The 27151-nt window shown below is 40.5% G+C and overlaps 1 protein-coding gene, 1 long non-coding RNA gene and 2 other non-coding genes across 6 annotated transcripts in view; all 4 read right to left on the bottom strand.

Moving 5' to 3' along the window:
* The window catches only part of Elovl6 (ELOVL fatty acid elongase 6), a 117841-nt gene extending 105108 nt beyond the window's left edge, over nucleotides 1–12733 (bottom strand). Inside the window, exons 1-2 of one of the 3 annotated variants that reach the window (XM_048813736.1) lie at nucleotides 12514–12733; nucleotides 12238–12358 (exon numbers count right to left, since the gene is read on the bottom strand). In XM_048813736.1, coding sequence (XP_048669693.1) covers nucleotides 12238–12326 — 89 coding nt within the window. In that variant the 5' untranslated portion in view covers nucleotides 12327–12358; nucleotides 12514–12733. Of the gene's footprint in view, nucleotides 1–12237; nucleotides 12359–12488 lie in introns of all 3 variants that reach the window. The other 2 variants (XM_048813735.1, XM_048813734.1) reach the window with 2 other exon arrangements.
* Trnaa-cgc lies at nucleotides 1554–1626 on the bottom strand. The gene has a single exon. It is a non-coding gene; the product is annotated as a tRNA-Ala (tRNA).
* On the bottom strand, nucleotides 5164–5265 carry LOC125619866. The gene has a single exon (XR_007351456.1). It is a non-coding gene; the product is annotated as a U6 spliceosomal RNA (small nuclear RNA).
* A 3971-nt stretch (nucleotides 12734–16704) lies between the features above and the next one.
* On the bottom strand, nucleotides 16705–17898 carry LOC125619807. Its single transcript, XR_007351407.1, has 2 exons — nucleotides 17724–17898; nucleotides 16705–17222 (listed from the first exon to the last, which is right to left on the bottom strand). It is a non-coding gene; the product is annotated as an uncharacterized LOC125619807 (long non-coding RNA).
* Between the last annotated feature and the right edge of the window lie 9253 nt (nucleotides 17899–27151).

Here is a 27151-nt window from a genome sequence, read left to right on the forward strand (position 1 = left end):
CATAATAGAGAGCAGGGCAACTGAGGACGAGGAGATCAGTGGTTTGAAGAAGACAGCCCCAAACAATGTGGGGCAGAACCAGAGCAGAGCAATGCTTCTCCACCCACCTGCACCCCTCCACAGACCTGCTAAATCGCAATCTCTGGGATGCTACCTGCGCATGCATATTCTGGGGAAACAAACTGCAGAGAGTCTGGCCCAAATGCCTGCTTAAGGATCACAAAGACAAAGCATTTTCCTCAAACTTTTATTGCCCTGCATTTCCCTCTTATCAGTAGAAAAAGAATTTCAATAATTACAAGGAACTAGAGAAGAATCAGGTACCAAAGTGCTACAATCAGAAGCATTATCAGCACTCCCAAAGTAGAAATTCAAAAACTTATTTCTGAAAGTTAGTGGGGACACTAACTGCATTTTCTTCACCACATTTTCATCTTCATATACGGGAAAGTGGGGGAAGAAAATGCAGTTAGTGTCAGAACTGTGAGCCCTAATCAAAACTAGGACTCATGGAGGACCGATAACCTGCCAGTCAATACGGAAAAGAATCTTCAGGTCAGTGGAAAAAAGAACCTTCAAGCAATCAGAGGTATCCCGAGTGGAATGGGCTAAAAGCGGATTCTCAATGAAGTTCTCTGAACCTGGATGACCCAAGTCAAAATTAGAGCATTGCTTCACTGGGTGTTGAAACCACAAATCCTAAGTATGTGCAATGGGACATCTGAAACAGGAATCACTGCAGTTGACAGGGGCCCAGTGGGTCAGTCCACTTATGAACTTCTGAATTACTGGCCTGGAGACTAGTTATAAAACTCCAGAAATGGCCAGGCATGGTGGTACATATCTGCAATCCCATCAGCTCAGCAGGGTGAAATAGGAAGATCGCAATTTCAAAGACAGCTTTAGCAACTTAGCAAGACCCTGTCTCAAAATAAAATATTAAAAGGACTGGGAATGTGGCAGTGGCCAACCATCCCTGGGTTCCATCCCTGGTATCACAGGGAAACAAACGAACAACAAAAGACTAATAGTAAGAAAACAAAGAGAGCAAGCTGTCCACGCAATGCCAACTCCAGGAGTGAACCAGTAGCCAGTAGGGAAATGAATACAGATGGAAGAAGCTTCCTCCTCCCCATTTCAAAGGTGTGATGGTCTCCTATTTTACTTTACTAAGAAACACAACAGCCAGGCCTTTGTCACTGAAACAAAAGAATTATTAAACAATAACCAAGGACTCGCTTGAAGCATAGCATTGCAAACTCATAATCCCTACATTTTTAGCTACTATCATTTCACTAATTGACAGAGTGATTTTTATTTTCTATGTGTAACGCATACAAAGACTGTATGCTTTTACTCGATAAATGATTACTTGAGACAATCTTGGGTGTTTTATAGAAAATAAATTTGTAATCAGTGTCTATTACTAGGGCTGCCTATAGTTCACACTGTTATGTGGCTTTGAGACAAAACACAGCTTCTGAAAGAGTTTCAAAATGTGTTTAATAAAACTGGCCCCACACTTTTTAGTAAACCACATTTTTTTGTTTTTTTGGTGGTGCTGGGGATCAAACCCAGGGCCTTGTGCATGCGAGGCAAGCACTCTACCAACTGAGCTATATCCCCAGTCCAACACTTTTTTAATATATTTTCCTTTAGTTGTAGAAGAGCACAATGACTTTATTTTATTTATTTATTTTTATGTGGTGCTAAGGATCGAACCCAGTGCCTCACGTGTGATAGGCGAGCGCTCTACCTCTGAGCCATAACCCCAGCCCTAAACCACATTTATATGAACAATGTTTTCTCTTGCAGAACTTTAAAGGAGTTTGTAAATTTCTTGAAGGCAGAGTTGGTGTCATACTTCTCTGTTCCCTTGGGGCCCACTTTCATGGTGGCTCCTACATGAGAGGCTCTTTTTCATGTTATTTGCAGATTGATATATGGCCATTTTGGGTCACCTCAGGAATTTACTTATGATCCCATCTAATCTCCCACTTTTGTCTTGATCCCATAATGTCTGGTGCAGATGAGAATAATGGTGAAATAAAAAAATGTGCAGGGCGCTGTTCTAAAGGTTTCTAAAACTCCAATGCACAATATTTTATTTAAGCCTCACAACCAGCTCAGGTAGACTGGTTGACTTCTTTATCATTATCTTCATCATCCCTAACAGCAGTACTGTAATCAGCTCCAAGTTAAAGAGGAGACCAAAAGAAGAGAGCCTAATGAGACTGCCAAAGATCACTCAGCTCCTACATGGCACAACAAGGATGTGAGCCAGCCACACTGGCTCCACAGTCCATGGGCTTGACCACTTCACTACCATCTCACAGGGAATACCCATTGCCACACCTGTAAAAACCTGAAAAGTTAAAGCAACTAATAAAACATTAGTTCAGATATAGGACAGCAATAATCTCCCTGTAATCATATTGTGTAGGCTGAAGCCAACAGAGGATGTCCTTTCTCTTTTTCCACTTTTCCTCCTGAGGGTATTGACCTACGGGTTACTTATAAAGAGAAAGGCACACATACACCAAAAGAGAAAGGGAGAGAGNAGGGAGGGAGGGAGAGAGAGAGAGAGAGGGAGAGAGAGAGAGAGAGAGAGAGAGAGAGAGAAAGAGAACTTCAGGGGATTATTCCAAATTAAAAAAAAAATCATTAGCACCTCAATGTGTTCAGCACTGAGAGTGGGTCAATCCAAATAATAAAACATTAAGTAGCCACTGAGGATTATGGTTTTTATGACACACAAAAAAATATTTACTGTGCAAAGAGGAAAAAAGCAACATAGAAAAGTATGATGAGATAGTATGTAATGTCAAGTGCCCACAGCGGTCTCCAGAACATATGTTGTTATGTAGCAAATAATCTAAATATACGAAAACCCTGAGAAAGAGACATGGCAAACTAGCAATGCTTGCCTCTGGGTAAGAAGTAAAAGAGTTTTCTTTCCAACAACTTTACAATTTTTAATGTCCTCATTTCTTTGTCCTATAGTAATGATTTTTTCACTTTAAAATCAGGAAATAGAGAGCTGGCATGTAGCTTGGTGGCTCAGCATTTGCCTGGCCTACACAAGGCATGAGTTTCATCGCCAGGACCATTAGGAAAAAAAAAAAAGTCTTCTTTCAGTCTTCACATTGTAGGAGCTGACCTGCAAGAAGAGGGAGATTCCCAACCTACACATATTTTTCTGTCAACAGGGGGTGGCTGTTACCAGCAACTACTAAAGCCTGTCCTAAGGTAAGCCTGGCTACTGGTAGTGCCAGATGGATACACAGACTCTCTGAGTCTAGAACCATGCTGAGAATGTGAGGTGAACATCACCGAGACGCAGGCACACAGCATTCCACAGGCTGAAGCTTTGTAAGAAATATTCCAAATCTGTGCGCCATGGTTTGTTTTCAATCAAACTGAGAATGTTTTGTGGTAGGAACATCATCAAAGGTGTCATGACTTTCTGTGATTATAAAAGTGTTGACAGATACTAAACAAGTGATATTCAGAAAGTAGTAATTCTTCATGATTAAAGTATTTACACAGTTTACTGTTTGTGATACCCACTAAAGCTAATACCGGCTTTTCTGGAGTTATTCTAGCCTTAAGTGTTCAGGATCCACTTAGTGACAATTATGATTCAAGATGTGGTTCTCTGGACTAAAACCACAGGAATGCTTGAAGGCAGCCAAGTTTTCCAAGTGCAGTGTTTGACTGATTGAGTATTTATTAGCATTCAAATGAGGGAATGATTGGGGCCTGGGTGATTCCTGCCCCCATCCAAGCTTTAGGCTGGGAGCCCATTTCTCCTTTTCCTGTCCCAACAGGCCTATCCCTGACAGAGCCCAGACAGATGTAAAAGATAATACATAGAAGGGTGGCTGTGGGGACTTAACAAACCAAAAACCTTTTAAAAGAATGCTTGCAATCACTGCTCCAGGATGAAGAAAATGTACCCTATATTCAAAGATCTTCAAAGTCTATACTAAAAAGTCATAAAGATGAAAGGAAACTGCAGAAGATAATATTTAGGGCACATTTTTCTTGTAAAATACCTTTTACCTTCTTATAACGAAAAACACTGCTAGTCCAGACCTTAAATGCTAAGGGCACTCATAGACTTTGACAGAAGTCTCAGATACTTAGAAAGTTTCAGAACAAATCTTTCATCAGACTTATTTATTTATTTATATATTTATTTTCATTGAGCCTCCAAAAACAGTATCATGAAATTCTTAGCTTTGAAGCATTCAATTTCACTGAACTCACTTCACCTATAAAAGTCAATGACCCCAGTTAGGGCAGGCCTAGCAGCTTGTGGAAGGAGCTATGCAATTGAGTCCAAAGACAGGAAAACTTGAGGGTTTCAGCAATTATTAATCATATGGAAGTTCTTTTAATTCAACAATAATTGATATAAGCCTAAAGTGCTAAATATTTGATTTTTGTAGCTTGAAACTTATTAAAGTAAATTATTTAACTAGTCCTTTTTTTTTTTTTTTTAATGACACAGCAGTAGAAAGTATTTTGGAACAAATTTTAGAAAAGTATGTTCAGCTCAGCAAGATGTTTTTATGGAAGCAAGAAATGGAGAAGACATGATCTTTCATAGGCACTACTTTCATTATTTTCAAGCCACTTTTAACATATGCTATGCACATCTCCGTGTATGTGTGTTCATCATCTAGGTGAGTGTCTGGGCTCTCCTAAAAGAGAAAAATGGTAAACATGCATTTCACTGATCTTTTCAGTCAACCTCAAAGAATGATCCTCTATACTCTGCATAAGAATTAACAAGTAGCCAATTCAGAAACTCAGCTTCAAAATTCAAAAGATCATTTTTTAAAAACTAGCTGCAAGGATAGGTATTAATAAAATTAAGGATTAAGCTAAAACATTTAAATGTATCTTTTAGAAAATGTAATCGTTTTACTAAAAATAAATGATCACAAACCTCATAACAATTGTATCAATATTGTCCCTACAATATTACAATTAGAAATTTCTCAACAAGTTTTAGAAAGAAAAAAAATTAATATATGAAACCCTGAAGGTAACAGAATTATTTTATTATACTTTTGTACTAGAAAATCATGAATGATTATCTATCCAGTAAAATTGCCTCCAAGCCACATAACTAATTTTTCTCAACATTTTTTAAAAAATAAGGAATGCTTCAAAAATCTGTTTCATCCTTGGGCAGGGACCATGCTGATTTCTGTAGTGTTCCAGTTTTAGTCTCTGTGCTGCCAAAGTGAGCACATCTGCAGCATTTTATCTAATTTATTTCAGCAGAGATAAATACAAGCCTTTTTTAATTGTACACTTTTTTGTACAAAGTACAGGCTTAAAGTTAAATTTCAAAAAGTTCAAAATGAATAAATGAATGAATAAAAGGTTTTCTAAAAGACCCTGCTATTCCAATATATACTAGGAATAAAGAAACATAAAACTAAAAATCATGAATGATCAAGAAGAAATGAATCATGACAGGCATGGTGGCACGCACCTACAGTCCTAGCAACTCAGGAGACTGAAGCAGGAGGATTGCAAGTTCAAAGACAGCCTCAATAACATAGCAAGACCCTATTTCAAAATTAAAAAATAAAAAGGTGTAGGGATATAGCTCAGTGATACAATACCCCTGGACTCAATACCCATCCCCCCCAAAAAATAAAAAAGAATTGAACCATAACAAATACATAGGTGTGAACTCAGATAAGACTTATATTGTCCTATGTTTTGAGGATGACTCTTGTACAACAAACTTAAAATTACAAATTCTTTTTTTTTTTTACTAGCAGGCAAAGCTTTTTTAAAAATGGTAATCTACCTATAAAATAAATCATTGGAGATGCTGTTTTTAAAAAAAGTTCTCTGATGCGGTGGCACACACCTGTGATCCCAGCAGAAGGGAAGCTGAGACAGGAGGCTTCAAGGAAGAAGAGCCCAGACATTCACCTAGATGATGAACACACATACACATAAATAGGAAGCAAGACCCTAATTAACTTAGCAAGACCCTATCTCTAAATAAAATAAAATTAAATTTAAAAAGGGCTGGGGATGTAGCTCAGTGGCTAAGCACCCCTAGATTCAATCCCCAGTAGACCCCCTCTCACAAAAAGTCTTCTGAATACCTACTTCAACATTACACATAAGTATCTGCCTGTTTACAATAATATAGAAAAGAAATTAAGTTATGAGCCTTAACATTACAATAAAGCCAAGCTATGTTTTCATTCAGATTTCCCAGGGTTATCAACAGGAATGCTGTATGTGGTATAGGTAACTTTTCTAAGTAAATGCCTGAACTCACCTAACAAAGATAAATGGAAAGCAAATGGAAGGAAGCAGGTGGATTTGAGGTAGGGAATAACAGAGAGAGAGGTGAGGCAAATCTTGTGGACTGATGTCTGGTTCCTGTTAATAAAGGGCAGAACAATAGCTCACCTGTCCCTATATAAGAAAAATTAAGGAAATCATCAAGGCAATTTTTGGATAATTAATTTCAGAAAATTAATTATCTGGACCTAAAAGATTCCAGATCACTGATGAGAAGATGAATTCTTGAATTGTCATAATAGTGCCATACTATTAGTTTTACTTTCTTGGCTATCAACTAATCAGATAGCTATTCTATGCCTTCCTAAGTATTTCCAAGTCTCCATCTTGTTCATAGCTTTTCCACTACCTGAGCTGAAAGACTCTCCTTTTCAAGGAATAATGCAAAGCAACTCTTGGATACAGAGTGGTCAACTTTAGAATTGGATCCCTAATGCACCATAACAGTTTTGGAAGCATCAAAATAAATACAAGAAGCAATCTTCAGGATACCACAAAATTGCTAATTTAACAAGACGTCCTAAGTAAAGATTTTTTTCACCATATAGTAACAAATGCAAACACATAGAAATGGATAATATAGTTACAAAACAATCTAAGGTGCTCTTATTCTTGGAAATCAGAACCAAGGATCACAAGAATATAGATCATTTCTTTACGTTCTTTTTTTTCTTTTTCTTAACCACTGAGCCATATCCCCACTCATTTATTTTTTTATTTTGAGACAAGGTCTTGCTAAATTGTTCAGGGCCTCCCTAAGTTGCTACGGCTGGCTTCAAACTTGCGAACCTCCTACCTCAGCCTCCTATGCCACTGGCCTATACATCATTTCTTGAAAGATACATGAAAGATCAAATCAAAGTTCCCATACAACTTTTTTATTATTTTCAAGGATCACAACATAGACCACATTTTCCTTTCTATTCATTTTCTGGCTTTTTGCTCTTAACCTACCACATATGATCCCAGTGATTTCTAAAATTTACTGGATGACACACTGAATTCCTCACACTTAAGACTTTTCAATCTTAAAAATATTAAGAACTGTGAGTCTCCAAAGTAGGTGGCAACAATATAATAAGTATAGCATGGACACAGTATTTTCCTAGACAGCTGACCCAAGCCATACTTGCTGTAATGCTAATAATGACTAAATGAAACTCTGGCCTATTCTGTTCTGTGGCCACAGGCTGCACTAATTTTCAGCAATATTTCTGGAAGATGCATGCAGCACATCACAGGTGAATTTAAGGGAGCAATTCAAAGCAATTCTCATTACAGGAAAAGTAGTGACCTAGTACTATGCCTTCATTTGAAAAGTCTCATCAGCCTTATATTGCTACCTTTTGAATAAAATACTAATATAACATTATAATGCTCTTTCTAGCTCTTGAATCCTGAAATTGTACATTCTGTTACTTTCCAAACCTCATATATAAGAAAGGATATATAGATGAGCAACTCCTTTTAAATTCTTGCCATTTTTTCCTTTGGTAAAATCAAATTTGTGAATAAAAGGTTTTCCCTCTGCAAGGACAAAATTTAACTCTAGAAATTTCTATCTCCTAACTTTATAATACAGACTACGAATATAAAAACAATAAACTCTTTATAACCATCACCACAGTAAAAAAGAGAGCAGAAAGTCAGAAAAAGTACAAAGCACTGAAAGGCTGGATGTGTGAAGGATGCCAGGAGAGGGGGGAGGGTTTCATGAGGTTCTAGGCAAGCCCTCTGATGACGTCACCTCACATACATAATGTTACAGCAGTCAGCACAGGCCTCCTGCTTTCTTATTGGAGAACACTGTGTCAGCCGACATCAGAAGATAATCATCATTGGCTAGACAATTACAACCGGAGCAACTAGCATCCACTGTTGTTAGCACAAACCTGGCAGGCTGCTGAAAGAGGAGAAAGCAGAGCCTGGCTTTCCCTCTCACTCAATGAATTTTATGTTGCCTTACCAATCTTTTCCCTTGCTAGCAGCACTTACGAATCAAGTCAGCTATTAGTGAGAATAACAGGTAAAGGCCAGACATCTCATAAAAGAACAACGTGTCTCTATTTTCAATGCTGTAAAATCACAAGGGCTTTTCAGTGTAAAATTGGAACTCAAAAACACTGCTTGGAGCTAAAAGCAGGCAATTTCCTCTACCTCATGTAAGAAACTCTCACCCAGATAATATTACTCAAGATATTTTTAACTGGACATGTAGTTTTAGGATGTGCCTCAGGATGATTCTCCAGGGATATACTTATTACTTCCCATTTTTTGCTAATTTATTATATATGAAACTATTTGATACCAAAAAAAATTTTTTTGTATGTAGTGCTGAAGATCAAACCCAGTGCCTCACACATGTGAGGCCATCACTCAGCCACTGAGCTACAACCCCAGCCCCTGATACAAAAATGTTTAAAACCTACAGTATTCACTTCATGTCTAGGCCAATGAATATCAGTTTAAACATTAAAGCAATAAACTTGATAGACTTGTGTCAGTCCAACCCTTTAAAATATATAAAAACACCACTTCAAAAATAGGGCCCCATTCCCTGAATGTTTGCTAAGTTAGCAGGTCGGAATTATAGAGTGTATTTAACAAATTCTTACTCTAGATTCTCTTGAATGATGCTAGTTAGCTCAGCCAAAATACAGGCAAAGCACCATTCCTGGCCCTTCTCACAATTCTTCAAAAGCCTGTTGAGCTCATTTATGACAGAAACATTCTAATTCCCTAAATTAGTAAGTTTTGTTTGAGGCTATGTCTAAGATTTTTAATGACAATTACAAATAAATTCTCAAAAGACAAGGTAGTGGGATTAAGGTTGTGGCTGAGGGGTAGAGAGCTCACCTAGCACACGGGGGGTGCTGGGTTAGATCCTCAACACCACATAAAATAAAGGTATTGTGTCCAACTACAACTAAAAAACAAAATATTAAAAAAAAAAAAAAAGACAGGGTAGAAGCTTCTCTTCATGGTGTTTTTCTTCCAGAAGTTATTTTAAACCATTTTAAGAGAATGGGTCTGAGAAAGTTAAGACTCTGTAGTTTCCTAAAATTTCCCCCTCCCCAAAAGGGTCTATGCCCTTCTGTTAACAAACGAAATTCTTTTTTAAAAATCTTAATTTTTTTCTTATACACCTATCTGAAGATTTTGTGGCTGTTTTGGAGGGGTAAAGACAGTTCTAAAATTGGATCACCAGGATAATGGGAGAAATACACTGGGGTAAAAGAAGAAAGCAAGACAATTAGTGTCAAGAAGAGTTACAAGAAAGGTATAACTGCCAGCAGGGCTCTTGGACTGTAATATGCAATTCACGAACATAAAATTAACAAACAAGGCAGCAGGAAGGGAAAAATCACAAACTGATTATAACATGGATTGAAAATGCAAGGGAAGGACAAGCATGTTAAATCTTGGATATATTTTAATTTAAATCACTGGATAAGCATTTCCCAGGCATCTATCAGGTGCTTTGAAACATCAAAAATGGAATAAAGATTGTACCCTAAAGATCTGATGGTCTGGTAGAGGGCAGGCAAATATCCACGTATATAAATTTATAACTGCCAGGAAAAGATATTGCCAGAAGACAGATAAAGAGCCAGGAGGAAACAGTGGTAAGGGCTTCACAGGCAAACAGATTGGTGCATTTTTGCTATTTTCAGTCCTGTGAGTACTAATTCAGCGAACGCAGAGAAGAGGCGGGAAATGGTCCTGGGACAGGCATAGGAAGTGGCCTTAGAGAAAAAGCAACAAACAAATAAGAGGCAGTATCGACCGCGGTGGTATAAGAAAGGGCTAACAGTGAATGGAATCAGCGCAGGGCAAGGGGAACCGACTCCGGAAAGGGCAGATCCAACCAGGAGGCACCCAGTCATGGGCACAGCAAACATTAAAAAATGTAGAGCACACGGGGCTACTGGAGGAGAACACAAGTAGTGCAGCAAGAAAATATACGAAAAACGGCTGCAGAGAAGACCTGAGCCCTAAGCCGGCCAGGAGCTCTCTCCCGCCGTCCGCCGGCTTGGGTCACCGCCCCCTCCCTGCCTTCAGCGCCACCCTCTAAGCCGGAGGAGGAAGTGCAACTAAGGAAGCACCCAGGTGGCGGGGCACGAGGGGGCTCGGCTTCCCCGAAATGCCCCGGTCTCCTAACATCTAATCTCCAACGACAGCCGGAGTCGCGGTATACAACCACCTTCGGACCCAGCCCCGGGGATCTCTACCTTGGTGGCCTGGGAAGGCACCTAGCCCCCCACCCCGTGCCTGCTGCATTTCCCGTCCTTCTTAGCAGCTCGCGCTCCACTAGTAAAATACAGTGTGACCGGACGCAGCCCTGGGGCCTTCGGCCCACGGCGCCCACCAGCCACGCCGCAGCCCGCTGCAGCCCGAGTGAGCACGCGGCGTCCGCCCCCGGGCAGGCCCAGCCCTGCTGGCGCGCGCGGGCAGGGGGAAGGCTCCGCCCGGATGTGACCGCAAATGGCCAGTGGGCCGGTGGCCGACGGGTTGAAAACTAAGGCTGCACGCCTGCCCGGAGGTGAGAGGAGAGTAGCAGCCGTGCCTTCAGACTCCGATTTGCGACTCCGGGGGACAGAGAGAGAATAAGTTGAACCCCTTACCCCAGGCAGTGGCCCGCGGCACCCCTTCCTACTGCACCAGCCCGCCCCTGCCCGGAGCGCGCCAGCGTCTCCAGTTTCCCATTGATGAGCGGAGGGAGGGAAGGCAGATTCCGCACGCGGCGGCGGAATCTCCAGAGCCCCGGGTCCCCTAGGGTAGGACCCTCCACTATCAAGCCCCAGGAGGCGGCCGGCCACTGCCCAGCTACGGGGAACGTTTTGCTTGCACTTTACAGAAAGCCAGAGCCGGGATTAAGGGAAGGAGGGAAACGTCTGCCACAGCTCAGTCTAAGAGGAAGAAGCAAGCTGAGTTCAACCTCCCCTGTTAAATATTGCAAGGTGACACAGGATCGCCTCCCACACAGGGATTTTCAAAAGGACTAGGGGAGGAAACACAGTAAACAGGAAAGATGTTTTCCCGAGGTGAAGTTTTTCTGTGTAAGATCTCCCAAGGACTCTTCAGACCGAGGGGTTTCTAATCTGTGTGCCTGAACTCCAAACAGCAGCTTCGCACTGAATTAGAAGTGAGTGTGTCCAAAAGGCGTTTCCGTAAAACAGAAACTTAATAATGGCGTGGCTCCACTCGTTCGGGTTCATTCATTTTTATTACAGTTTTCATTGTCCCCTCCTCTCCGCCCCTCCACCCCCAGTCTCTTTATGAAACCGGAAAGGGATCCGCGTGGGGAAAGGGGTCCTAGAAAGGAGGCATCCGGCTGGGGAGCGGCAGACAGAGGAGAGCAGTGAAGTAGAAGAGCTGCAAGGAGAAAGGAAGGACACCAGGGATGGGGAGAAAGCAAGGACCAGAGCCGAGGGCGGCGGGCGGGAGAGGGTTAAAGAGAGCCAGCGATAGGGTCCTCCCTCCATGGCTTTGCACAGTTCGGTTGCGAGAGGCCAAGCAGAAAAAAAAAAGAAAAAAAAAATCCCAAATCTAGATAAAAGCCAGGAGGTAGCACAGGTGGGGAATCCGGACTGTGGCATCTCTCTTGCCTTCCCTGTCGCGCAGACATCACTCCTGGCACACATATATGTTCTATGTTATATAATCTATATAAAGATGCCTGCTTAGTCGCGGTTCACACAGGGCACCCACCGACCTCGCGCTCATGCAGCCCCAGTGTCTCCTAGACCTAGGAACTCCGCGTTTGGCTAGCTGCTGCTCGCGATTCACCGCTCCATTCACGCCCAGACAGGGAAATACCGACATTAATGCACTCCAGGGAGACGCACAGGGCTCCCGGGAACAGTATCACGCGAAAGCATCACCTACCAGTTTTCCTGCATCCATTGGATCGCTTCATTCTCGTTGAACTGCTTTTCGAATTCATATTCTTGTAAAGTCAACACTGACATGTTCATTGGGGCTGATCTTCGGAGTCCCTACGTGTTCTCTACACAAAATAAAATAATCTGTAAAGCGCTTGATTTCGAGTGCTCTCCTGTCTGCTTCCCCCACCCACCCCCCTAGGTCTTCCCCGGCCTCTCAGTCTCCGGCAGTCGATCTCTCTCCCAGCCTCTCACAGCTACATCCAGGGTTGAGCATTGCCTGTGCCACGGCTCCCCGGTCCTCGCTCTGGGGTTCTCCTCCTCCCGGCGTCCGCATCCACCGTAGGAGGAAATGAATGCCTTGCGGTCTTAGTGCCCGCACGTTTGTCCATCACGCTTTTTACTCGTCTACAGGGAAATCTCCTCCCCCTCATGCGATCGGAAAATTAACCCCTTGCCAGGGAGGGCGCGAAACAGCGAGACCTCTCCCCGCCCAGGGGGGCAGTTTTGTTTACGTGAAGGTGGTTGGAGGAGTGGGGGAAGGGCACGGAAAGGGAGGAAGTGCCCTGGAGGTCACCCACAAACCTCAGTCCCAACCTCGTGGGCCTTTTCGCCCTCCCTGTAAATGAAGTTTCGCCGTGCGGAGCTCAGCCCTGAGGCGCGTGGACCCACGAGCCTGGAGAGTAAACAATTGGGAAATAGTAAAACCTGCCAGCTCGCTCTTGCAGGAGATCTCCAGGCTGCTCTCAAATCGCACGTGAAGGGAAGGCGGTCTACCTCCGCGACCCCGCTGGACCCTCCGGAACCTCCCCCAGCCCCACCCGGGAGCTCTGGCTTTGACTCACGTTTTCCAGGGGCCGGCTGGCCCGCAGAGCTCTTCAATCGCGTGCAGACAGGGGATGCTGAGGATGAGGACGGTCGAAAGTCAAAGGAGACTAGGAGCCGGAAGTGGGAGGAAGAGCAGAGGGGCATAGGTGGAGGTTTGGGTTAGGGGAGAGGGATAATTAACGAACAGAGGCAAAGGAGGAAAGGAACTTAGCATATAGAACTGGACCAACTGGTCCAATGCAAAAACTTTATTTGTATGCATGAGTAATTTTGCTTTATTTATTATACATGTAGGTAGAACAGAAGAATAATGCTTGAGGAGAGGGCTGAATGTAATGTTGACCACAGCTGAACCCCGCATCCTCATTTTAACCTCAACTTCCACACACACTCCCCTTTCTTTTCCTGGAGAGAATAATATTTTCTGCTTCCTAGGTCCCTTCATTCATTTCCCAACAAAAGTTGGGGGAAATGAAATATGAGACACGGAAGTGTAATAATCTAATATTTGGATGTAATAGTAAACAAAAATAAGGAGTAATCAGCAACCCATGCATTTAACCTTAGGTACACATTAGGACCAAGGAACACAATTTCTTTTCTCTGGTGTCCATTTACCCCACTTACCAAGTAGGCTGAAGAGGGGGTATTTTATTTAAATTTAGGTGCCCCTAATCTCTGAAAAGTGGGAACTGAGATAAATATCTCTGTAAGAGGAAGGTAGAAGAAATTAAAGAAAGAGACAGGGTTAAAAAATTTCAATATGATGTTACATAAATCAAGGGCTAGACTTGATGATTAGCATATTAATATATAAATTGACACACCTAAAGATCCACTTACAGACTTTATCTCTGGAGTTAAGACCCAGACCAAAACACTTGGCAAAATTAGGCTCAAAGGTGGGTGTGGTCAGATGAAAGATAAAGATTTTAGTATAGTGCCTGGGCCTACAAGCAATCAATCAATATTGTGAGGTGAATAGATGGTTGATTAAATAAATGAAAGAAATTAGGGAAATAAAAAAGGAATCGAGACTTAGAAAATCCAGGAAAGGCCTTATTGTATGTTGCAAGGAAAGAATTCCTTTTGTCTAAGAAGAGTTCAGTTTTTAAATTCATTATTCTTACTAGTCATCATATAAATTTCCAAGTAATTTGAGAAATTCACATTTGTTTACTACAGTCCTTATTCATATAATGTCTTTTGCTTATGTTCTAAAAATGGATTTGGGATTTATGTTTAAATTATCTGAATTGGTCTTACCTATGTTAGAAAGAAAAAATTGTTCCAAAATGAGAGATAAGTTCCTATCTTGACCTTTCAAGAGGACAGTTCTAAAAAATGATAAATGCTTGATAGAATAAAGAAATTATTCACAACAGGCATGGTTATTGATGGTGAAAACTGGTGCTTTCTCTGCACAGCAGTTTGGCAGCTTATATGACAATTTTAATCCACACCATTTTAATTTTCCAGACATTACTTGAGCATATATACTCATCTGAATTCTTGCAACTTAGTAGAGAATAAGAAAGATAGGGCTCCTGCTGACTTGAGGCTCACATTCCAGAGGAGAAGAAAGAGCAATTCTTAAAACAGTGGAATGCTGACATTACCATGAAGCTCCAAGAGTGTTCACACCAACCTGGAAGGCCTTACTGAGGAAGTGACTTTGAGTTGAGACCTTACTGACATAGAGCAGCTACCTCTTGAAGTGTGTTACAAAGAAGAAAAAACATATACAAAGACCCTGAGGTAAAGAATGAGCTTGCAGGATTCAGGACAAAGGCTGGGGTGATAATCAAAGTGGAAAATTAGTTGGTGGGTGAGTTGGCAGGGATCAGGTGTTAACCCCAAGTAAACCACAATAAGGTATTTGGATTTTATTCTAATTGCAATGGGTGTGTGGATGGAGGTGTCAGATTAAAGGGTGTTAAAATAAGAAACAGCATGATAATTTTCAGTAATTTCACTGCTAGGAATTTACAGATATATTTAAGAAACATTCTAGACACAGTAATATGCACAAGATATTGCACTATTTGTAATATCAAAACACAGGAAGTAATAGAGAACTGATTAAACAAATGGTGGCAGACCTTGATCATGGAATATTATGAAATCTTTTTAAAAAATGATTCTATATTGGGGCTGGAGATGTGGCTCAAGCGGTAGGGTGCTCACCTGGCATGCGTGTGGCCGGGGTTCGATCCTCAGCACCACATACAAACAAAGATGTTGTGTCTGCCGAATACTAAAAAATAAATATTAAAAAATATTCTCTCTCTCTCTCTCTCTCTCTCTCTCTCTCTCTCTCTCTCTTTAAAAAAAATGATTCTATAAGTTGCAACATTGAAAGAGCTTCCTGAAATATGTTTAAGGAAAATTAAAAAGCAAGGTGCAAGGCATTGCATATGGTACTACATTAAGAAAAAACATCTATGTTGTACATATATATTTTTTTCTGAAAAGAGAGGAGTTTGTTGGTGACTTATATATTCAGGGAAATAGCAAATTAAGGGGAATTTTTAACTAACTTTTCACACTGTTTGCATTTCTGTGATATTTGAATTTTCTTACTATGAACTTGTATTTTATTTTTTTAAAAGTCAACAGGAGTTAGCAATAAGATAGCAGGTCATTTTTCTATTTAATTTTTTTATATTAAAAAGAATAACATGTAATGTAATGTTATAAGTAAAATACTTTAAAATGGTAATTTTTCTAGACTGATTTTAAATTACAAGACATACTCTAAGGTTAGGAAAGATGGAAGGGAATGTTGGGAGAGAGCCCAGCGGCACCACTAAGAATTTTTATGAAAAGATTTTTTGTGTGTGTTTGTAAGCCATAACCAGATAGGTAGCTAATATTGAATATAAATAACTGGGACTCAAAAAAATAACAGTTAATTTATATTTAGTATTTAAAAAATTTAAAGGTAGGCCAGAGAAGAAGGAGCATTTCATAAAACCAGAAAGATTTACTGCAGAGATGACTACTGAACCAATGATCCAGATTTCAGACCTTGCTATGAGACCTCAGGGAAAGTAGATTCATCCTTTAATCTCCTTTTCTACATATAAAATAACAATATTTGACCTAATGATTTTGATAGCAGCTCAGGATATCTCTAGCATATGAATATGTTAAAATATACACACATTGTTTCTGGGGGCCTTTTCACCCTAACTTGCTTTTCTAGAACTCTTTTCATAGGGGAACTCCAACCAACGTGCACCACTTGACATCGCTAAACATGTTAAGCTTTGCCCCATTCAGTGCTTTACTTCAGTAGAACCCTTTGCTTGGAATACTTTTCCCTCCCAATCTAACTCCCAGTTCTGCCTATTAAGTTCAGTCCACTTTTGGAGTACTGATATACTACCCCACATTTGAGGCCTTTTCTGTTCACAAAGGCTTTTCTCTCTATTGCCTCCAACACTCTTAAAGTTTTTGTTATCATGACTCTGATAGACCTTAGTTCAGTCCTGCAGGGTCTTGCCCTAGCTCATCCTTTCCCCTATAGAAGATTATAAATTTTCTTAAGCACAGAGACGATGACTACTGATTTATTAGTTTCTTAGAACTTCCATGACAAATTACTACCATTACCCTAAATGAGAGCAGAGAGATTCTCCAAAAATAATGAGTTTATTCCAGAAAGAGCAGGACATGTGTACTATGCATGCCATAGTAAACTTTGAGTGTATTCAGAAGGCAAAAGTTTTTAAAGACAAAGATTTTTAGAGGTAAAGGGAGGAGGACTGCATAAATTGTTTTGAAACCACCATCTTTGGTTGCAAGGATCAATAATGAGGGTGGCGTTCGTCCAAGGTTGGGCAGGCTGCTGCTGGGCAGAGGTCCTCACAGATGTATTTCTTTTGTGAGGTTGCTGTGGTCTTGAGGCAAGGTCATGGTCAGCAAATCTCCTGTGCTACTTCTTGTAATCAGACATGAGATCCCCTCCTTTGTGACTTCCCAGCTTTACTTATTTATTCTTGTTAGGATTTGACACAAGTGACTCCATTTTGATTCTGACAACTTTCACACCAAAAACTTGGCAGCCAAAAATGATTAAAATTTTACGTTCTCATCATTCTGGAAGCTAGAAGTCTCAGATCAAGGTGACAGCAGGATTGGTTCCTTCTGGAGGCTCTGAGGGGAAAAAATATATATATATCTTGCCATTTCTTTCTTTGGTTTCTGTCAACCCTTGGCATTCCTTGGCTCATAGACATGTCACTTCAGTCTTCAGTCTGTCTCCATTTTCATATCACCTTCTCTGTGTCCTTTTTTCCCTCTCTCTCTCTTTTTTTTAAATTTGTTCTAATTAGTTATACATGACAGTAGAATGCATTTTGATACTCTGTACACAAATGAACCATAACTTCTCATTCCTCTGGCTATACAGGGTGCTGAGTCACACCAGTAGTGTAATTATAAATGTATAGAGGGTAATAATGTCTGTCTCATTCAACCATCTTTCCAATTCCCACAGCCCCACCCCTCCCCTCTCTCTCCTCTGCATAATCCAAAGTTCCTGCATTCTTCCCTACCCCACCCCTACTATGGATCAGCATCTGCTTCTCAGAGAAAGCATTCGGCATTTGTTTTTTTGGGACCGGCTTATGATATTCTCTTGTTCAATCCATTTACCTGCAAATGCCATAATTTCTTTCTTCTTTAAGGCTGAGTAGTATTCCATTGTGTGTGAAAGAAAAGTGACCACAACACTCAGAGCAACCAAGAGAGCTTTACTGCAGCAGTGCAACAAAGAGAAAAGAAAGAAGGAGAGAGAGAGAGAGAGAGAGAGAGAGAGAGAGAGAGAGAGGAAGCACACACAGGAGAGAGAGAAAGCAAGAGAGATAGCAAGAGAGAGGGGGGCCTGGCAAGAGGGAGTTTTTATAGCCCAAATCTAATGGGGCCTCTGGGTCTGCAAGCTGCCTTATTGGCCCAAGGAGGGAGGGGTTAAATGTTCAGCCTTGAGCGGGGTTGAATGTTCAGACTTGTAGCAAACAGGTGATAAAGGACAAGATAGAGGGGGGTTTGAGTGCATAGGCTATCTTGCAGCCAACATCTGTTCAGCCTGCCCTGCAGATAACACAGTTCAGCCTGCTCTGCACCCAACAGTGTGTATATGCCACATTTTATTTATCCATTCATCTGTTGAAGGGCTTCTAGGTTAGTTCCATAGTTTAGCTATTGTGAATTGAGCTGCTATAATGTGACTGTATAAGCCAAGGAGTGGGATGCCTGGATTAAATGGAGGTTTCATTCCCAGTTTTCTGAGGAATCTCCATAGTGCTTTCCAGCGTGGTTGCACCAATTTGCAGTCCTGTCAGCAATGTATGAGTGTACCTTTTCACCTACAGCTTTGCCAACACTTACTATTGCTTGTACTCTTTTTTTTTTTTTCCATATCTCTGGTTGTATATAAAGTATATTCACACCATTCGTGTCTTCATACATGTGTTCAGGGTAGTGATATCCATCTCATTCCACCATCTTTTTTACCCCCATCTCTTCTCCCTTCCCCTCCCACCCCTTTGCCCTATCTACAGTTCATCTAAGCCTCCCATTCTCTCCCTTCCCAACCCCACTATGAATCAGCCTCCTTATATTAGAGAAAACATTTGGCATTTGTTTTTTTGGGATTGGCTAACTTCACTTAGCATTATATTCTCCAACTCTACCCATTTACCTGCAAATGCCAGGATTTTATTCTTCAGTCTGTCTCCATTTTCATATCACCTTCTCTGTGTCCTTTTTTCCCTCTCTCTCTTTTTTAATTTGTTCTAATTAGTTATACATGACAGTAGAATGCATTTTGACACTCTGTACACAAATGGACCATAACTTCTCATTCCTCTGGCTATACAGGGTGCTGAGTCATATTCCATTGTGTATTTTCTTTATCCATTCATTTACTACAGGGACACAGCCACATCAATGTTTATAGCAGCACAATTCACAATAGCTAAACTGTGGAACCAACCTAGATTACTTGTACTCTTGATAATTGCCATTCTGACTGGAGTGGGATGATTTTGATTTGCATTTCTCTAATTGCTAGAGATGATGAACATTTTTTCATATGTTTGTTGATCGTTCATGTTTCTTTTTCTGTGAAGTGTCTGTTCAGTTCCTTTGCCCATTTATTGATTGGGTTATTTGAGTTATTTGAGTTTTTATATATCCTGGAGATTAGTGCTCTGAGGAGCCTGTGGAAAAGATTTTCTCGCATTCTGCAGGCTCTCTCTTCATGTTATTGATTGTTTCCTTTAACTCTTACAATTTCATTCTCACTGGCTGTAGGGCCTACCCTAATTGTCTTATCTCAGGACTTACTTTAGCAATATCTGCAAAGACCCTTATTCCAAATAAGGCCACATTCTGAAGTTCCAGGTGGCTATGATTTTCCTTGGGGGTTGGGGAGACACTCTTCACCCCACTTCACTAATCGTGGTTCCCCAGCAGCCTTCCACACCTGCTCAAATTTTAGTCAATCATCATTTCAAATTGTAAGCAAAAAGCTGATGCCCACCAATATATTTTTTAAATATTTTTATTTTTATTTTTTAGTTGTAGTTGGACACAATGCCTTGATTTTATTTGTTTATTCTTATGTGGTGCTGAGGATTGAACCCAGGGCCTTGCATGTGCTAGGCAAGTGCTCTACTACTGAGCCACAACCCCAGCCTTGACGCCCACCAATATTAAGCAGTCTGCTCAAAGATCTCAACTCTCTAATTGAAAAGTCAGAATTTGAACCCAGATATTTTCCGTAACTACCATAGTTGACTCTCCTCCTCCTCTTTCTAATGAAGAAAGTGTCCATTTGCCTTGCACATTGGTGCTTGCCTGTAATCCCAGTGGCTCGGGAGGCAGGAGGATCCTAAGTTCAAAGCCAGCCTCAGCAACTGCTAGGTGCTAAACAATTCAAGGAAACCCTGTCTCTAAATAAAACACAAAATAGGGCTGGGGATGTGCCCTGGTGGTTAAGCATCCCTGCGTTCGATCCCCAGTACCAAAAAACAAGTGTCCATTTGAAGCCCCAAAGAGATCATTTCCTTTATTTTTATTCCCACAGTTTTTATTGGTGAATTATAGTTGTACACACTGATGGGATTTGTTGTTATGTATTCATACATGCACACATATAACAAAATAATTTGGCCAACATTGCGCCCTAGCACTTCCCCCCACTCCCCATCTCTTACCCCTTTAACTCTGCAAATAAGAACTTCATCCCAAAGATGAATGGGAGAATGCTACAGATAGATTCCCACAGGGTACTGGTTAGTAAAGAAAACACAGGTTGACAGAAATAATAATAGGTATCATTTATTGAGAGTCTGCTATAGGTTAAGTATTATGTGAAGAATTTACATGCATTTTATCCTAATAACATCTCCATGAGATAAGCCCTATTACTTCTATATTAGAGGAAAGGAGCTTGAAAATTTTAAGGATGCTTTCCAAATTATTAACTTGTCAGTTTAGATGGCTAATCCTAGTCTGTTGACTCCAAAGGCTGATTCCTACCTCATAACACTATATAAACAGCTACTGTGAACGTAGTAATATTATGGCACTTCCATAATCTCATTATTATAGCACCATTTTCTTTCATGTAGAAAATACCATTGCATGTATTCCTGACACATGTTACTCTTTCAGTATTTGACAAGCACATAGATTTACGCTCAGAATCTGTAGGTCCTTGCATCAGGTTGTAAAGTCCTGATCTCAGTTCAGCAATCCCAGGCCAGTGTAACTAACACAGAGTCATCCTTACGTACCTGCAGGGACTGTTGGTCCAGGTACACAAAGAACACTTCATCCCTCATTCTTATGAGACTAGAATTAAGACACTTAGTTAGTTTTCAGCTGGAAGTTCTGACCTGAACTATTAAAATCCCCAATGGGTTTTCTAACTCTTATTTCCAAAGTTTTTGAGATTTCTAAACAAAAAAAAAAACAAATTTAATTGGGTGTATTCACCTTTTCTTGCATTCTAATTCAGATGATCTGTATTTACTCTGTGAAAAAATGCATTGATCTAAGTCATACTTTCTTTTTATATCGTCTTTGATGTGACCAAGTTGACATTAGGCCTAGGTAAGGGGTGCAAATACAAAGGAAATGCTAGTCTCAGAAAGTAGTACTTACATAGACCTTCATGGTATAGTCTTCTACTCACCTAGGCTATATTGTATATATGTATATGGTTCATATGTTTTAGCTTTTTCATTGCTGTGACCAAACACCTTTCAAGAACAACTTAGAGGAGGAAAAGTTCATTTGAGGATCACAGTTTCAGAGGTCTCCGTTCATAGAGGGCTGTCTCCATTTTGGGGGCCCAAGATGAAGCAGCACATCATAGAGGAAGGGCCCAGCAGAGGAAAGCTGCTCAGCTCCTGCTAGGATCAGGAAGCAGAGGGTAGGGGAGAGGCTGAAGGGAAGAACTCCTCCAGAGCATGCCCCCCAGGGACTCAGCATTGCCCTATCTGCCCACGGTCACCATCCAATCAGTCCATTCAAACTGGGATGGATTGATTAAGTTATAGCTCTCACAATCTAATCATTTCACCTTTGAATATTCTTGCATTAACAAGAGATTTTGGTGGGCCCTCATATCCAACCATAATGTCCTACCCCTGGTCTCCAAAAACTCATGTCCATCTCACAATGCAAAATATATTTAGTTCATCTCCAAGAATTCCATATTAACAGTTCTAGAATTGCCTAAGTCCAAAGCCTCTTCTGAGACTCAAGGCAAATTCTTGTCTATGAGCTGCTGTAAAAAACAAAAACAAGTTACTGATTAAGACACTTCATACCCAAACTGTTAACAGGTATGGGTTATGGCTCCTAGGGCCATGATGAACAAAACAACGTGAGAGTGAATCAAACCCAAAAGAAAATTATGCCATCGAGATACTTGATGAACAGAAGGTATCTGAGGCAGTTGTGGGCCTAACGTGGCATACTGATATACAGTAAATTTTCATTATAAATAGAAGTAGTAGTATTCTCAAGTAGCAATAAAAATATCGTAAATACATTAACCAGCAACATCATTGTCTACTTTCATTATCAAGTATCATGTACTGTACTTAATTGTGTGTGCTATGCTTTTATTTATTTATTTATTTAATATTTATTTTTTAGTTCTCGGCAGACACAACATATTTGTCTGTATGTGGTGCTGAGGATCGAACCCAGGCCGCCCGCATGCCAGGCGAGCACGCTACCACTTGAGCCACATCCCCAGCCCTGTGCTATACGTTTAAATGACTGACAGTGCAGTTGGTTTATTTCCACCAGTACCAACACAAACCCATGAGTAATACATTGTGTTACAATGATAAGATGAATAGGATGTCACTGAATGATAGGAATTTTTCAGTTCTGCCATAGTGTACATTTTGATTATACCCCCAAAGAAACTTGGTCCCAAGACAGGCATTATTGGAAGGTGGTGGAACCCTTAAGAGGTAGCACCTATTGGTAGGTCTCCAAGTCACTGGGGCACTGCCCTCAGAGGAGATTGACTCCTTCTTACCTCCCTGTGATCACGTGAACAACTTTGCTCTGCCAGGCGCTCCAGCTGTCTCACCACGGGCACAAGGCAATGGGGCCAATCAATCATGGACTATAACCTTCAAAAGAAACCCGAGAACCAAAATAATCCTTCTCTCTGCATAAATTGATTATCTCAGGTATTTGTTATAGTGATAGAAGGCTGAGTAACACAAGCTCCATTCTAATCTTATGGGACCACCATTGTTTTTATGGTCCATTGTTGTTGGAATGGACCAGCAACATTATGCAGCACATGACTATGGGTAAGGGGTCTGGCACATTGTCACATCTGAATCAGCCAGCTGGTCAGTGGAAGATGCCAACAACTTTATGAGAAGTATCCTTTCCTACCTCTTTTTATTTTACTGAAAACATTTACTTTAATAATGTTATATTGTTTGACAACAAAACTGTGGGATTTCTGCTTTTTTTGGTTTTTCAGGAGCTTCATGTTTCTGGAATTAATGGGTCTGATTACCCCAAATGGCCTCCAGGGTCATGAAGTTTGACAGGGTAGCGGTAGCTCTCCAGAACCATGGCCTTATTGTTCTCTCGGTGAAAATTTTAGGTTGCAAAGTCTCTGAGTCACCAGCATCAGCAACCTCCATTCTAAGGCTTTGCATCTTTCTAGATGAACAAATTCTGAGAACAAATCCCTTCACAAAAGCCACTTAACCTTCTCAGGCCTCAATATTTCCTCATTTCTAGATGGAGGTGGCTGGCCTGGATTATGCCATATGCCTTCTTCCTTTCTACTGAACTGAGAGAAAGGTCATATTAACCATGTGCCCAGGCACTATGCTAATCATTTAACATAGATTGTCCATTTAATCCTATTTTCAGAGAAGGAAACAGATAAAACTGTACATTGGTTAAGAGCATCATTTCTTGAAGCAGACTGTGTTTCCCCATCTCAAATCCTCCCCTTACTAAGTCTGTAAGCATGGGGAAATATCTAATCCTCTTCCTGCTCCTTATAAAGGGAAATAAACTGGGAATACTAACAGAACCTAGACCACAAAACTGTTTTAATGATTAAAAAGACATTGTGTATAAAGCACTAAATGTAACTCTGAAAAATAGTAAGCAATTGTTTTCATGGTTGTCTTAGGAAACTCTATCAGAAAGGGGAGCCCACAGAATAAAGTCTGAAGCCAAAAATCTCATTTTTCCCATGTGCCTCCTGACAAGGGATATCAGCATTAGAGGCCCTAATGGTCCATCAAATCTCAACTCATGCAACTTGTTCTGGGAGCCTTACCAAAAACTCAGGCTGTGGTGCACTCCTTCTTGACCCTCAAGTCACCTCCAGATTACACCTCCCAAAGCCCTTGCCTTACTGTTTTAATAACTGGGTTAATAGCTGTGTTTTGAATGTGTTCCTCAAAATTATGTGTTGAAAACTTTATCCTCAATGCAGCAACATTGAGAAGTGGAACCTATAAGAGGTTATTAGGTCAGGAGGGCTCTGCCTTCATGCGTGGAGTAATGCCATTCCAGAGGGGGTGGGTCAGTTATGGTGCAAGTGGGTTCCTGTAGGAGGATGAGTTTGGCTCCTTTCCCTTTTCCCCCTTGACCTTGGACTTCCCAGCCTCCAGAAATGTAAGAAATAAATGTGTTCTTTATACCCAGTCAGTGGTATTCTGTTATAGCAGCATAAAACCAAGAGAATGATCCAAAGGAGAACCATGAAATTCCTAAACCTAGGAGCTGTGGATAACTATAAGTACCGGTGGTGAGGCTTCATTTAAGAAATGAGGTCACATTTTTTCCTCAGACTAAACATTTTAAAAAGAAAATAATAATGCAAGGGAAATTTATGTAATATAATTAAGTTTGTAATAATTATAATTTATGTAACATAATTACGTGTGTAATAATTATAATTACTCGCTGCGTTGTCCAGCCCATCCTCAAACTCTTGGGCTCAAGTGAGCCTCCTTCCTCAGCTTCCTGAGTAACTGGGTCCATAGGGCCATGCCAACATGCCTGGTTTGGTTATCAGTATTTGAAAGAAGTTCACTTGCTTTTCCAACATTACTCTTCCACTGTGTCTTGCAGATAATTCTTTGACCTTTGTGTTTTCTCTAGTCCTTACACCTTATCTCTCTTCTATTGCCAAAACTTGCCCAAATCTAAGAAACTTTGAATGATTTCTGAGAGACATGTTGGAATGCCTTTATTCTGACTTGAAAATGGAGGGATCATTAACTTAGATTGTAATACTTCAGGGACCTACACAGGTGATTCAGAAATCAACACTAAGTACATGTCCATCTGTTTAAACTGAAATAAGCTGTCCTTCATGTACAGGTCAGAAAGGTCAGGTCATCTTGTGCTCTCTCTAAAGAAAAGTCTTGAAAACTGAAAATCCGTTGAATCTGGTTTAAAAACCTGGAAAACTGGCTCTCTCATGTCATGTGTCCATCCATAGAAAAATAACTATACCCAGGGAGTGGGGTACTAAAATTTCCCCAGTTTGGGCCAAGTACCCACTCCATCCTGGTGGTTGGAGAAGGGCTGAGAGGGAGAGAAGGCTGCTCTGAGATTCTCAGAGTCCACAGGCAATACAGGAGTTTCCCAAATTTCCCTAAATGGAGCAGTGGGAAATAGTTACTAGAAAATGGAAGGCAAAGCCACTTTGATATAGTTAAAAAATGAGTAAAGGTCATGTTTTTTTTTTTTCCTAGTGATATTGCAAACAAGATTCTTTATGTCATTAATTTACTTATCTCCTCAAATGCTTTGGAGACTTTTTCATTGCCATTTTAAGTCTGTATTTATCTCCAGCCTACTATCTTATCTCCAGGAATCCAGATTTTCTTCCTCCACATGCTGATTCAAACTCCAGTTTGAAAACTCAGTTGGTAAGTGCTCTCGAGTGCCTGGCACTTCATACATTGTTGGACTTTACAGCAGTTCCCTCTTCCAAAGCTCTGAAGGTAACTAAGTAATGGAGTTCTTCACATAGTCTAATTGAGAAAGTCAAGTTGGCAGGGAGGACTCTCACCCTGTGAGCCACCCCGTTCAGAGCACATGAAATGGAATGACTAAGCCAGGGGTGCTCTGGTTATTTTAGGGTGGCTGTTTTGCCAAGTTCCTCTTCCCTCTTCCTCCTTTTCTTACTTAGAACCATACAAAATTCAAGCTGGAGAAGACCTTACTGACCACATTGTCCAATGTAGTTCAGAGGTAGAGCTCTTGCCTCACTCACATGCGTGAGGCCCTGGGTTCGACCCCCAGCACCACACAAAAATAAACAAATAAAAATAAAGATAAAAAAAATTTATCCTTATTTCTCAACGAGGAAATTGAAGCCCAGAAAGATGGAAGAATTAGTTCAAGAGTGATGGTTACTTTTATGCATCAACTGGGTTATGGAATGCCCAGTCAATGGTTAAACATGTCGAAAGTGTAGCTGTGAGAGTGTTTCCCCAAGAGATTAGCATTTGAGTTGGTGAACTGAGTAAAGCAGGTGTCCTCCCCAGTGTGGATGGATCCAATCCATTGAGGTGCTGAATAGAACAAAAGGTCAAGACAGAGATTTTCTCCTACTCTTGGTTCTCCTGGTTCTCAAGACTTTAGAAGGAGATTGGAATTTTCACCTGGAGCTCTATCCTTCAAGTTACACCATTTACCATTCTGGGTTTCCAGGAAGCTTGCAGATTGTGGATCAATAATCAATAATCACATGAGCCAATACTTTAAAATGGATCTCTTTATATATCATATGGGTTCTCTTTCCCTCGAGAACTCCAGCTAATGTAACAGGATTATTGGGTCAGTAAATTCATATTATAAACATAATATAACTTGATCAATCTCATTCCCCAGTATCTTTACTTTTCCTTCTCATCTTTCTCCCATGATCCAGTATATATTATGTTCATGTACAAATATGACATAATGAATCCTACCGTCATGAATAATTATAATATACCAATTTAAAAATACACACACACAAAAAAAGTGACTGGGGAAGAAGCTTAGTGATAAAATGCCCCTGGGTCCAATTCCTGTTATCAACAAAACAAACAAAAAGAAATCCTTGAGAAAAAATTACCAAATCATATTCAACAACACATTACAATTTGTACATCATGATCAAGTTGGGTTCATTCCAGAGTGGTTCCACAGAATCAAATCAATAAATGTAATTCACCCCATAAGTAGAATTAAGGACAAGAATTAATAAGCAGCTCAATAGACACACACAAAAGGCTTGGACAAAATTTAGCACCCATTCATATAAAAACACTGAAACTTCCCTCAACAGTTATTGAGCTCTGCATCAGAGTTTGTGCCATGAAATCCGAAGTAATTCTGACTAGCTTACCTCTACATGTAACTTGCTGTTTTTCTCTTAGGCTTTAAAAATTCTGTCATTGTTCTGTATGTTAGGCATTTTAACTAAAATGTATCATGGGGAGTTTTTTTTTTTTTTTTTTTTTCCTTTGTTTTCTTTTTCTTTTTTGCAATGCTGGGAACTGAACCCA

This window comes from Marmota marmota, unplaced genomic scaffold (assembly GCF_001458135.2).
Source record: "Marmota marmota marmota unplaced genomic scaffold, marMar, whole genome shotgun sequence".
Taxonomy (NCBI): domain Eukaryota; kingdom Metazoa; phylum Chordata; class Mammalia; order Rodentia; family Sciuridae; genus Marmota; species Marmota marmota.